This window comes from Python bivittatus, unplaced genomic scaffold (assembly GCF_059951505.1).
Source record: "Python bivittatus isolate LINGU-HERP-01145 unplaced genomic scaffold, Pbiv_v1 ctg000340_np1212, whole genome shotgun sequence".
In the NCBI taxonomy this organism is placed as follows: Eukaryota; Metazoa; Chordata; class Lepidosauria; order Squamata; family Pythonidae; genus Python; species Python bivittatus.
Genome location: NW_028277056.1, coordinates 23,050,743 through 23,063,346, shown reverse-complemented (window position 1 = coordinate 23,063,346; position 12,604 = coordinate 23,050,743). Strand labels below are relative to the sequence as shown.

The window sequence follows — 12,604 nt, the reverse complement described above, 5'->3', positions numbered from 1 at the left end:
TTCTCCAGTTTCAACAAAACTGAAACAGCACCACCTTCTGAAGAAATCCCAGCAGGAAGGACTGGAGCCACTGTAGAAATGTACCCATTAAAGCACAATTTTGTAAAATAAGTGCAGACATTGATGGTACTGGAAACTGCCAAGAGGGCAGGAGAACTAGTAGGGCTGAACTCTTCCCATCTGTTTTCTGGAGTAGGTTATCCACTAAGGCAAACAAATCAGTTTTAGTACTGTATTCTGTTTGACAAAGGTCCAGATACTTAGTATAATTCAGATGTCCCTGGAGCTGTAAGGGTACTACCTTTCCAATTACATTTTCCCAAAATGGAATATTTGAGATCGGCCTGTAATGGTACAGCTCTCCCAAGCCAGAGGATTTTTTTTTTAAAATAGACAATCTTGTAAATATCTCCTTAGGGCATGGGGGAATGCTTAGGAGGTGTTCATCACATCTCTTCACAGGGTGGCAATCCTGTCCTAGCTAATTTAAATAACCAGAAAGGACAAGGCAGCAAGTAAGAACGTACATCCCCCCACACCTTCTGTCTACTTCCTTAGATCTACAAGCTGAAAATAATCCAAAATAGTAGAACCTAAACAAAAATTTGAACATGTATCCAGAAGAAATCTAAATTTGAATTCTTTTTAGGGAAACATTGACTCTGGCAATGAGAGATACATTACTATTATTTTCTAAATCCTATTGTCCTTGCTTTCTGTCTCAGAAATACTGCTATCAGTCAATCAGTTTTCTAATGTCATTTTCAACTGTAATTCCTGCCAGATCAATCAATTTTCTTGACTCATTGTAGATCTCAAACAACTTTTTATTAGTTTCAGTTTTGAAAAACCTTGATTTGCTAAAGCAACTGAAACAGACATGCACAAGAAAATTCTGACTGCAGTGGTTACATTTTGAAATGTAAATGAGGAATTTTATTCAAAATATATTTCAACACCAACAGACAGTTATTTACCTCTTTGGGCAGCATGCATGACAATACTATAATTTCTTCCACTAATTAAGTTACATCTACATCTGATATTTTTGTCTTTGACCTTATGCAGTCACTCTTCAACTTCTGCCTGTCTATATGTTTTGTTTGTGCTATATTTGTAGAAATACTTAGTGTTCATTTATGTATAACCACAGTTTTCCTATACTTTAGCCTTGTAGAAAAGACTTGTCCTCTTAATGCACAATTAACTTAAGAGTCCTTTATGAAGGATATCAAAATCTTTTTGAAAGTCCAAATATGCAGTGCCAACTGGATCACCTCCATCTGTACGTCTACCAGTAGTCCTCGCTTACCAACTGCCTCGTGCAGTGACTGTTCAAAGTTACAACACTGCTAAAAAAATAACTTTGTGACCAATCCTCACATTTATGACTGTTGCAGCATCCTGCAGTCATGTGATTGCCATTTGTGTGCTTTGCAACTGGCTTGTGACAAGCAGAGTTAATACAGCTAGCGGAAATAAAATTGTAAGTTGCAGTCACATGATTTTTTGCTTAGTGATCACTGTGCTTCGCTTAACAACCGAAGGGGAAGTAAGGTCGTAAGCCCATCGAGGTCACGTGGTTTTCCACTTAGCAACCATGGCATAGTAACCAAGTTGCTGGTCCCAACTGTGGTTGCTAAGCAAGGACTACCAGGTATTTACATTCTCTAACACTTTCTCTCCTTTCCCTCTTCAGATGTTGCAGGCAGCAAATGGGACAGGAGGAGGGGCCTGCCTGGTCTGCGATGGCATTTGCTGGGGGCCCAGGATGGCACAGCAGCATGTTCCCCACTTTCTTCTTGTACTTTTCAGTCATAACAGGCGGTAGAGAAAAGGTTGGTTTGAAGCAATGTATGGTGGTAGTAGAATGGCTGGCAGCAGTGGAATGGCTGGGTGACACTGGGTTGGCTGGTGGCAACTGCACAGCTCTGGGATGCAATGGGCCTTGAGAAGGAGGGTCAGCTCTGGTCACACAGTTTGTCAGGCAGGCAGGACAACATGCTTCCCCCAGGTTCCTTGGAAATGGTTTCCAGAGCAGAGTGCTTTTCTCTTGCTGCCCTATTCCTACAGTAGCAGCTGCCACCACAGCTTGCAGTGTCCTGCTTGCCTGGCCTTGTGCATTCAGGGAAGGAAGCAGGAATGTGCACGTTTGCCAGCTTATCCAGGAATGGCAAAGAAAGTGGGACCCAGAGATTGGCAGTGACAGCAGGCAGAGTACTATTATGGTCAGGAGAGTGCATGGAGGGAAAGACGTGGAGAGGGAGGAGAGTCCCTACTTAAGGCTCTCCATTTTTCTGGGGTTGATCAATGGACACTATGAGGATTACACATAAGAGGATTTATGCACCCAAGTTGCAGTCAGTGCATAACTGCCTCTGATGAGAAAGCTATCTGTGGAGATTGGTGTGCGAGCTATAAGCTCTCCTAAGAACACAATGTGAAGGGAGAAAATGAGGATCCAGGGCTTTTCTAGGAGTAGTAGCCACTGGGAATGGAATTGTCAGTAGCCAGACAAGCTATAGAAGTATAAGAGCTGAATTCTTTCTATTACACTTTCAATTACATGCATTAAGCCAGGCAGGGATTGCTCAATTTTAAGACTTCATGCTCTCTGGTTGACATCATCATCATCATCATCATCATCATCATCATCGTCGTCGTCATTGTTGTTGTTGTTATTAAAAGTGACTGTGGAAACTGGTTCCAGTCTCCCTTTCAGCCAAAGGAGAGGTAAGTGAAGAGGTGACAGACCAGACTGAAGGAAATTAGCAGAACCAACTGGAACCACATGATTGCAGGCACAAAGCATACCATTTCAGGCCTGACTGCTTCCCTGATACACATCCCTATATTGATAGCACACAGCGTTTAAGGGTGGGGTATTAGGGGAAATACCACTTCAGAGCATGGCACCTTAAGCTGTCTCAGATGTGGGATGACACTGAGATTCCAGTGGAGGCAGATGGACATGTGTCAGGAAATAGTCAATGGGTTGAGACTACTGTAATGGGACCTTCTTTTGCAGAAGAGTCTAACAGTTGTCAGCCTAAAACTGACTAGGGAGTGACCTATCCATTACATGGCTCCTCTGCATCACAGCTTCACCCAAGCAGAATATCAAACTCAGCATGGGCCCTGCCACGTAGGGTGGGGAGGGGGGCAGCAATTAATTAGGATAGGTCCATGGTCCTCACAGAGTACAAAAAGTCGTTAGCTCCTCCTGTCTGGACAAGCTCAGTACAGATGTTGAAATCCCCCAGACAAGGATCATCTGGTAATGCCCAAGCTCACTTTAGGCAGCTCAGGAACAGAGACCATTAGGCAGCAGAGCAGATAGCACCATAACAGCTCAGATTGCCTTGGCAACCCAAACATAGCTCTATGCACTCAAAATTGGCTGACTCTCAAATGGCACACCTCCCTCTTCTCCATGCCTAACCTGCTGAACCAGATAGAAACCCAAAGGACAGATCTGGGAAAAGCTGAATTCTCCTTCTTCTGTCAGCCATATATATATGATATACAGTACATCAGCACAAGTATCCAGGATTAAGTCCCAGATAACCAATGCTTTATGAATTACTTTCCCTTAAGTTGGAATTATTTTCTACTTTGCAGGGATTTTAAAGAGCAAAAGGAGTAGTAATTTCATCCTTTTCATTCTTCCCAGCCTGGAAAATATCTAATATTTCTGTCCAGTCTGATAATATGATAGCATTACCAGTCATATTCCCTGTGGTACCCAGGCAAGGAAGAAAGAGGAAGCATAGCCCCAAGCTGAAAAAATTGTCTGGATCTGATCTATGGCTTAGCATAGTATTTCAGTCCAGGCAATTGTATTTTATTGAAAACCCCATGGTAAATACAATCATTGCATGGTGTGTGAACTTGGGTTGTGCGCACTCTTCTGAAATCAGTGGGACTTATTTCTGGGTAAACTTTTCTAGAATGTTATTGTTTTATTTTAAATTAGTGGGTATATTTGTAATTATTAAGTGCATGATTATAGTTTTAAAGACATTTAAAATTATTAAATGCATGAATCCATACTCTGCTTTCAGGGAAAATTAAACTAATCATGGTTAATTAATTCATTAATTATTAATGTACCGAGTCAACATGTTTCCATAAAGAAACAAGGTGTTCACTATTTTATACAGTAATCACATGGAAAATTTAACACAATCCTGGGGGTCCTAACAGGAGGAAGATTGGATGTTAAAATTAAATGTAGGTTGGGTACACACATTGTACTAACCATCATATGATTTGTTTGGCGTTTGCGTTGTGTCTTGTGTGATCCTATAATTTAATGCAGAGTGTGAAACTTCCATTCCATACCAGCCATTTTGGGATCATCTGTCCGAAAGTTGGTGTGGCTACTACCCAAAAGAGGAAATGCCACTTTCAGTTTAATAGATTTACTTTATTTTGTTTCTATTTTATTGTTAATGTCACCCCTGTTAAGGGCCCCGTTTCCTGGTTATGTTAACACCTATGGATTATAATTTTTCTCAGCTGCAGTATATATTTTTTTTTATTTTTTGTAATTGGTTTTAATTGATTTTATGATTGTTTGCCACCCAGAGTCACTTGTTTGAGATGGCGGCCATATAAATTGAACAAACAAATAAGAAGACACAGTGAACAGGTGGTAGCAGCAGTGAACATGTAGAGAATATTAAGGGGATTGGGTAGTGTTGGGCTTCAGGGTTTAGTGACCGTGGTCTACAGAACAGATTTCCTGTTGCTGGCGAAACATCAGGAAATCTGTTCTCTAGACCACAGTCACTAAACCCTGAAGCCCAACACTGCCCAACAGAACCAGCAGTGAAAGCCTACATCAATATATTAAGGGGATTTGTGTGTATGGTCATGTGTGAGGGTGCCAATGAAGAAAGAACTGACATACTTGTGTCAGGTGTCAGTATGAAGTTATATTTTTGCAGCGTTCATGCATTTGCTCACCATCCTCGTGAGCATGGAGGGGCTGAGGCAGCTTTTATGCTATTCCAGACCATTGGCCTGAATGGGGCTCCAGGTTCACTTTTTTTTTTTTTTTTTGCATTCCTAGTTTGAGGTTCCGTGTGAACTCAGCCAACTGGAGGTTATTCAACAAACCATAATGAGGCAAAGCATGGCCTCATTGATCTCATTTCCACATTGCGCTTAGTCATGGTTTATTTTAACATGAAGAAGCTCCAACTGGCCAGGTCCGCACAACTCCCATAACGGTTTAAGGCTGTGTGTATTCACACAGCAATAAAAAAGGAGCCACGTTCCATATAAATCCCGAAGAATTCTGCTGTGGCTTGAGAAAGTTGATACGAGTAGAGAGTTCACTTTAGGCTGAAGGAAGGAAGCACTGACGACCAAAAAAGACGGAAACGATCAATCCAGGAAGGCGCCGAGAAGCGCCTGCACCGCAAGGATTCGGGTCTCCCTCCCCCCAGCAAGGGGAGGAGCGACAGGAGGTTTCAACCCGCCCTTCCCTCTGCCTCCATGGTAACCAATCACCGCCGCTACCGCACGCGCGCCAACGGGCTGACGGACCCAGAAGGCGGCGCCCCCTCCTCTCTCGCGCGCCCTGCGCGCAGGAGCACGCGAAGGCGGTGGCCCCTCCCTGATGTAGGCCCGGCAGCTCCATCCTTTTTGCTTTCGTCCCAAGGATTACCTTCGAAGACGGAGGATGCGAAACACGCCCCCCACGCTCGGAATCGCGAGCCTCCGGAATTCATAACAGACGTTCCTCCCCAGGTGAGCAAGTCAGGGAGCCCTTGAAAAGAAAGGATTTTTTTTTCTGTTCGAGAAGCATGATGGGAGTTGTAGTCTCGCTGGCGGTCGTTTGGTCTGGCTGCTCGAAGAGAGCGGGCTTCAAAAGACTACGCATGCCGGAGATTCCCGTGTGCCTTTGGGGAGGGGGAGATCAGATTTGGGATGCTTGTTGCTTGTTCGAAGGGAGCGGGGGGAAAGACATGTTTTGCCTATGTAATGGATGGAGTTGGGTGCGGAGCGATTTTAAGTGGGGTTGGGTCCCTATAATAACGGCGCAGAGAAGTCCCTCTTTAATTATTTTTGGGTGGGGGGAGTCAGTTGCTAGGCCTGGTCATTTGGGATTTCCTCCTCCAGTCTGGCGTCCTATAGATCTGTGGGACTCCAGCTGCCTCCATTCTCAGCTAGCAGGACAGTTTACTGAGGGCGATGGGCTGCCAGGGAGGCTCCTCTGTTGCAGGATGGGGGAATCATAGATATCTGGATAAAAATGATACAGTGATAGTAAGGAGATGGAAAATTAATGAGCAGTATTGCAATGGCTGCAAAATCAAAAGCGATAGTGGGGACAAGAGGGGTTACATACCCATCATGCTACTCACTTTCATGGTAAACAAGGTTATATGAAACAAACAAATAAATAAATGGAATAAAAATAGTGAGCAAAAGAAATTAAAGGCATGAGCTAAGAAACCAAAATCTCTTTTTCACCAATACTGTTCACCATCTTGTTCCAAATTTTTCTGTCTTTGCAGTCATCCTTGATTTCACCTCAAGGTCGCTAGGAGTCAAAAATGACTTGATGGCACATAATCAATCAATCAATCAATTTTACTATGTCTGTATAACTTCATACATTGCTTTTTGTTCTTTAAACTTATCTCTTTTTTGAGGATGTTATGAACTTCATCCATCTATGACTTTCTCAGTCTTTTCCTTCCCTTGACTTATTCACTCTTAATGCAAATTTTACAATTTGGTCTTTTCTTCAATATATTTCTTTCATGCTTGCTTGCTCACTTTTGCGTCCATTCATTATTGACCCTATCTTTTATTGTTTTACCACATCTTAAATATTCTATTCTCACTGCATTCAACTTTCTTTTATGTTTCTCCTGACATACCCAACTCTCACTTCCATGTAACAAAGTGGGCAGAAGTGCTTTCTTGCCTCTTTCAACAAACACACAACAAATCACCAGCATTTTACTTGTTCTAGTTTTTTGCCTTGTATCTATAACATGCAGTTATTAATCCCTTTTTTCATAAGTCACAATTATGTTGGTCTTTAGTACATTAATTTTCAAATCCATACTCAGTGCAGTAAACGTTTGTTGCAAATCATTTGGGTTCTCAGCCAACGACATGATAATGTCTGCACACCAAAATACATGCATATTCAACTCCCTAATCAAAATACCTTTAAACATCACCACAAACTTTCCTTCTATATCTGACCATAAATATCTTGAATAATCAAGGATACCATCACATATTCTTATCTATTTATTCTATTTTTTAACACATGTGCTTGACCTCTATCATATAGTGTTACTGTTGCATTCAGCATTCAACCTTCAATTCCCTATTTCCATAAAACCTTTCATAATTCAAACCTATTTACTTTGTTATATCTAAATCAACAAACATATAATACATTTTACATAATACATTTTAGTAAAATAAAGAAGGTGTAGACTATCAGCTTTAGTCATACTCTTGCCCATTCAGCAGCAATCCCTGTTAAAACTAAGGAAAGAACCGGTTATTTTTGGCACATTCTGATCAGTATGCCACAAGTGCAGCCCATCCCAGTTTTACCCCAAGTGGGCTCATGTATTCTGTGTAAGCTAGGATCTGGAGACAGTCTTGAAAGCTAACATGCTGTTGCTCTTATCCTGGTATAGTCAGAATATCATAATGAATGTGGCTTGAATACGAAACAGAGTGACTAGCATTAAAGAAATATATTGAAGTATATATATGTATATATCTAATGAATGCATGAAGTTTTAACTGCAAAACAAATACATGAAGAATAGAGGAAAGGCGAGAAAATTGTGGTTAGAGGGAATTAATGAGCTTCGCAAAAAGAGTTGAGAAAAGCAATGTATAAAATGGTGAACAGATGTGGTGGAGTGGATGCAAAGATGGTTTGCAATGGGAGAAAGATAGGGTGAGGTATAGTGAATGGTATTGTTATAAACTATATTTAGCTAGAATTCTTTCATTTTTCTTATCTCATGCCTTTAATTTCTTTGACTTATTTTTTACTCCATTTCTATGCTTATATTATGATTTATCCCAAAGAGGAATCCCCCAATGGGTGTATATATATATATACGTACAATAAAATTTCTTTCTCGGATATAATTTGCTAAATGTCATGTGACAGAGGATATTGCACCCAGACATACTCTTTAGGTGTGTTGATAGAGATCATTGTCCGTGTCTCAATTTCCCACCCTGTTTAAAACAAAACAAAAATCAATGTTTTATAAAAAAAAATGTATTTTAAAATTATTATTTCTCAGATGTCATCTTAAAGGGCTTGACAGTTAATAACCTAATTATGTATGTGGTAATTCACTTTGTATTGTTTTCCCTCTAACATGTATTTAATGTAAATGTTTAGAAGATCTCTAGATCCATGTCAGGTTTAGGATTTTGTAATCAAAAGAATGAAAATAATAGCAATCCTTCTAGGAATGTATCTTTTCAAAGTTCTTTTGTACCTTTCAATGATACATGTTCTCACATAGATGAGGTCAATAATGATTTATATATGTGAATCAGCCACCATTAATTTAACTATTCTATGCAATATCTGGATATAGAGTTTTTCCTTGATGATAACAGTAGGAATTTGTGTATGCATTACTTGATAAGATATGTAGGCTTGAATTTTAATGCGAACAGTTGCTAGCATGAGATTATTTTTTGATAATAGTATTGTAGAATTGGCTTTAATATCATTTTTTTAACCCTAGGGTATGAAGCCCATGGATAGTAATAGAGATGGATGAATGAGACAAATCTACAGTGACAATCCTGCACACTCAAGTAATAAATTCACATTTCCTATATTTCAAGGTGTTCTCCTATCATAAGCCATCTGAGAAGTACTATCTGACAGGATTATCCTAAAATGCACAAAATGTAAATTTTTTGCTTGAGGAAGCAAAGATTCTCACGCTGAACCATCCATAAAGTATGTTCTTTTCTTAGAGCTTCCTCTCCAAATTACTTTGCCACAATTTACACAATTTTAGTCTATCCCTTGATACAACTTTGCAGTTTTTTCCATGCTATCATTCCGACAGTCCATTCCCTTGATAGACAGTTCCCTTCCTCATAAAAATGACCAGCCCCAAGGTGACACCAGCCAATTGGACAGTGGATGGGTTGGAGCTTGTATGCGTCATCAGGATATTGATGCATTATTACTTTAAGAAAGAATATGTAAAATCAGCATGTCTTGAGGAAAATGGTTATTTTTCATTTCTTAAAAAACAGGTAATGTATGGCAATTATGATTGAGAGGAAAACCCAGAAAATACTGCAAGCAGTGTTTACTCAGCATTTGGAAAGCAAGATCCATAATCTATTAGCATGTACTTTTTTGTCCATAGAGGAAAAAGTAATGGAAAACTAAGGAAAATGAACTGGTCAAGTAGGCTGTATAATATCTTCATTAGCATGTGTATTTGTGCTTGTAGTAGAAGATTTGATAATGGAAACTGTACGAGTAGAACCTGGAATGACATAATGTACATGGTACAATGATTTTGAAAGTTTTAAAATCTAAGAGACTTGAGAGGATGGTGCAAAGAAGGAAATTCTTTTCCAGCTTAGATTAGTAGTGCCTTGTTTACAATCCAGGAGACACCAGTTTCTTTTTAACTTGGTTAAAGGTGATCTTCATTTATTTCACGAACAATGAAGGTTGGTAAGTTTTGTTACATTTGGGTGATTTAATACTGTTTTTTTTTTAAATCGGATTGGATTAGCAGCTTTTTATACATTCAGGTAAAACAATTCTCATATCCATGATCCATCAATGAGGGCTCCCCCCCCATGTGCTAGTTTTCTTTTTTTCTTTTGAAATGTAAAATTCTAAATAGCTTGGGATCTGGTTATGAAGGGCCATTTCTTAACGTACGGTCTTGCTGTTTCACTAAAGTTATCATAGGAGTTTTGGATTTGTATCCCACAACTTAATTTTTATCTGAAGTTTATGTGAACTTTCTCTTTTGTGGTGCCCAGTGCTGTGGTGTCCTAAAACAAAATTTGACAGTATTCATTTTCTCATCCTGCGTCCTAACAGTATTCCAGATAATATTTATATATCCTTTTGATGTTGTAATCTGGTTTGGTACCTAAATATTTAGAGAAAATGGTGAGATAATTTTTTTCCAAATAAACTCTTAAATGGTAAATAATAAGATTATAAAAGCAATAATATTACATTCATGTAAACTTTTGAAAGCCACTGGTAAGATGACATTCTAGGTGGCAAAAAACTTCATTGATGCATTTTCTATTTTAGAGGTCCTTAGGCTTGTACTCTGAGTTGGTACCCAGATTGTGGTGGCACTATACAGCTGCAACTACCTGTTGTGCCAGTTTGGAAACTTCACAGTACCTCTCAGCTGATGTAGCAGACCCTCTTGCCCTAGAGCAGAGGCAGGCAACCTGAGCTTCAGGTCTAGGTACACCACAACACCTTCCTATTCATATGGCTCTTTTAAATAATGTTTTTAATAATTCGTAAACTGTCCAGAGTCACTGGGAGTCAGGCGGCATATAAATTTAATAAATCATAATAATACTACTACTACTAATTATTATTATGCTTTGAATCTTGAACATGTATGTGCTGTAATTGTACAAAATGCTCAACAAATCATTAATTTGCTCAGTAAACCAGTCATCAGAATCATGCTTTGTTCTGCCAGTTCCTTAGTTGCTTTCTCTATTATTTCTGCTGGTACCCAGAAAAACATGGGCACAGCATGAAAATAGACCAGGAATAAGCCAGGATTCTGGTTCAGTAAGCTATAACAAGCCTTGATTATAAATTGAGAGCAAACCATGTTTTCATATTGTTGCAAGAATAAATCAAGGCTTAAATTTTGGAATGGGTTTGCTTATCATGGAAGGCTATAATATGCACAACCCACTGTAAAGTAATTTTATCAGGAAACTCAGTCATACACTGTGGGTCAGTTATTAAGGAAGTCCCAAACCAGGGTTCCTGGTTTAGGTCTCAGAGCCCCTAACAGGCCCTTCCCTTTTATGGAACTCATTGAAAAAGTAGGTGCTAATTGGGGGCTTAATTGTTTGTAATATAAGAAATAGAAGCAGATGGGAACCAGTGGCAGGGATAATGCCTCTTTACTGATAACATTTTCAGAGCGACTTTTTATTGCAATGTATGATTTGTCAAGTCTTTAGTCTAAGCTAAACTTCAGTGCCAGTTTTAGTACCAACTTGGAATATACATGTAATTTATCCACCAGTAAACTGAGAACTGTCTACTTTTGAGTTCTGTTACACCAGTTTGAAAAAATATAATGACTACTAGAAGTAAACCTAAAATGAGGGGAAATATTAGCAAGGACTGGATCAAGGTAGCCATTGTGCAAGCAGATAGAGAATGAATAGATGGTTTGCTTCCCATGGTTTGAAATTTCAGGGAAGTACGTTTTGAGGCTCCAAGGGTGCATGTGCTGCCCTCCCGGGCTTTGGAGGGGCTCTAGGGGATAAACCCCAAATCACCAAATTGCAACATTCATTGTCACAGGAAGGAAACTTAGAAAATGTATAGAACAGAATCATACTGTCTGCATTTTATTGGGTCTATGGTGATACATGATGCCTAGAATATAATTTTGGTTTTATGATGTTACAATTTTGTAAATTGATTTATTTATTTGCTGTAGTTGCTTTATTTTTATGTATTTATTACTGTAACCCCCAGAGAGTCTTGGCAGTAAATAAATAAACGAATAATCCATCCAATCCAATTTAATTTTGTTTTAGCACTGTTTGTTGAAGGGCAGCCCTGACACACTCCTCAAAGGCTAACTGGGGTCCACAGCCTGAGAAGACTTGTACACCTGTGGTTTAGAGCATTTCTTTATGTGGATGATATTCTTTCTGAGATGGAGAATCAATTTTTTGAGTTTGGAATGTGTTGAATGGTGGTTCTTGAACAATACAAATCTTTAAGGACATGTTTCCTGTTGTATCATATAAGTTGTAATGTTGAATTGTGTCTGCCATATACCAACTATAGCTGGATGACATCAGTTTTTCCTCTGTCACGCACTGAGAAATTATCTATACGGATTTGCTGTATCTCAAGTGAATTAATTTGTTTGGATAATGTTCTGAACAGATGCCAGCTACAAGCAATTAATAGTTCTCTATATTCAAATGAAACAGCTTTGTTTGCAATATTATGTAGCTCATGTTTTGAGACATACTTTTGAAAACTGAAGCATATACAAACAAAATAGGGTGAAGTTGTTGGCTTTGCGGGTTGTGAGGGTTTTGGTTTTTTTTTTTAACATCTAGGATTAAAGGAGACTGAAGATTATTTTCATTGAAGAATTAAGTTTTGGACGGAAGCTGTTAGTCTTTGTCATTCAGCATCCTCTTATGTATGAATGCTACAGCTGCATTTCCTGGTGATGTAATATATTGTTTATACATTTAGGTCTTTATTCATATATTTTATTTATAAACAGTATCTGTCCCCCACCAGAAATTGTGTTGCTACTGTTTAGCATTTTCATGAAAAAAATTGCAAGGTAGTTACATA

General features: G+C 39.0%; 1 protein-coding gene across 5 annotated transcripts in view; it reads left to right on the top strand.

Annotated features, from left to right (window-relative positions):
* Positions 1-5,541: 5,541 nt before the first annotated feature.
* Positions 5,542-12,604, top strand: part of KATNAL1 (katanin catalytic subunit A1 like 1) — a 39,444-nt gene continuing 32,381 nt past the window's right edge. The window contains exons 1-3 of one of the 5 annotated variants that reach the window (XM_025164178.2): positions 5,543-5,760; positions 8,766-8,838; positions 12,358-12,470. In XM_025164178.2, the coding sequence (XP_025019946.1) occupies positions 12,446-12,470 (25 nt within the window). In that variant the 5' untranslated portion in view covers positions 5,543-5,760; positions 8,766-8,838; positions 12,358-12,445. Of the gene's footprint in view, positions 5,761-8,765; positions 8,839-12,357; positions 12,476-12,604 lie in introns of all 5 variants that reach the window. The other 4 variants (XM_025164179.2, XM_015887422.3, XM_088140699.1 and 1 more) reach the window with 4 other exon arrangements.